Genomic DNA, 1,271 nt, shown 5'->3' on the forward strand with positions numbered 1-1,271 from the left:
TTGCAAACTTGAAGGATGAGATGGCTCGTCATCTCCGTGAGTACCAGGACCTACTGAATGTCAAGATGGCTCTGGATGTGGAGATTGCCACCTACAGGAAGCTGCTGGAAGGGGAGGAGAACAGGTACCATTAGGACAAAGATGAACCAGAACCAGATTTTGCTCAGAAGGATTTCACTGACCGCTGTGAGTCTTTGCAGGATCACCCTGCCGATGCAAAACTACTCCACCCTGAGCTTCAGAGGTACAGATTCTCTAACTATTCCCTGAATGCACCATTAGAGAACACCAAGCACATTATAGATTTTAGTAGAAATGGATCTTCAAAATGTCTAAATCTAAGTTTTGCATGTAGATTTCAAGCTTCACTGTCTAAAATCACATAATCTGGTTGTGTTGGATCAGAAACAAGTCCTGAACACCAGCAGCGTTCTTCTGAGATGCACTCAAAGAAAAGCGTCCTCATCAAGACCATCGAGACCCGGGATGGAGAGGTAAACTAGACTCCAACAACATCTGTGTTACGGCCGTAGCGCTACAGCCGTAAAAATCTGGATCTGCTTTTTACCAAAGATTAAGTCCAAAAACCTAATCATGAAATGTATTTCACTACTGAAAATGTAAAGCTGGGTTGTTTACACCTTCTCAATGGCCTAGTGGTGCATTGTCCCCCCGGGACAGGGAGATTGAGGTTCAAATCCCGGTCGGGTCATAGCAAAGACTTTAAAAATAGGACCCAGCGCTTCCCCGCCTGACACTCAGCTGTAAGGGGTTGGATCGGGGATTCAAACCACCAAATAATTCCCGAGTGCAACCACAGCTGCATCTCACCTCTCCCCACCAGGATGGGTCAAACGTGGAGATATATTTCACCAGTGTGTAACTAATGGGACTTAAAAGTGATTTAACCTTTGATTAACTAGCTGACCTCTCACCTATTGATCAGTTTAATCTGTCCCATTTAAGCTAACGGTCTGTATTGATCAAACTGAAGGTCGGTGCTGATTTTCAGTTAATTCTGCCCTAAAAACTCTTCATCTAGTCCTCCCTTGTTCTGACAAAAGTCAAAACCTGGGAAAACAGAGATCTCCAACACTCTGGGAGTTTTACATTCCTCGGTCAAAAATGGCACGCTCTTGTGTTTTTGTCTCCAGGTCGTCAGCGAGTCAATGAAACACCAGCAAGACAACATGTGACGAGAAGAGAAAAATGATCCCGTGGGTCTCCATCTCGGCTGGACAGAAAACAAAATAAAACCGATCTAAAACAGA

The 1,271-nt window shown here is 44.5% G+C and overlaps 1 protein-coding gene across 1 annotated transcript in view; it reads left to right on the top strand.

The window, feature by feature from the left end:
• The window catches only part of desmb (desmin b), a 9,015-nt gene extending 7,744 nt beyond the window's left edge, over window positions 1-1,271 (top strand). The window contains exons 6-9 of the mRNA XM_015957997.3: window positions 1-124; window positions 201-244; window positions 406-494; window positions 1,155-1,271. The exon at window positions 1-124 is cut by the window's left edge and continues 97 nt beyond it. Of these exons, the coding sequence (XP_015813483.1) occupies window positions 1-124; window positions 201-244; window positions 406-494; window positions 1,155-1,196 (299 nt within the window). The 3' untranslated portion in view covers window positions 1,197-1,271. The remainder of the gene's footprint in view (window positions 125-200; window positions 245-405; window positions 495-1,154) is intronic.

Source organism: Nothobranchius furzeri, chromosome 3 (genome assembly GCF_043380555.1).
Source record: "Nothobranchius furzeri strain GRZ-AD chromosome 3, NfurGRZ-RIMD1, whole genome shotgun sequence".
Taxonomy (NCBI): domain Eukaryota; kingdom Metazoa; phylum Chordata; class Actinopteri; order Cyprinodontiformes; family Nothobranchiidae; genus Nothobranchius; species Nothobranchius furzeri.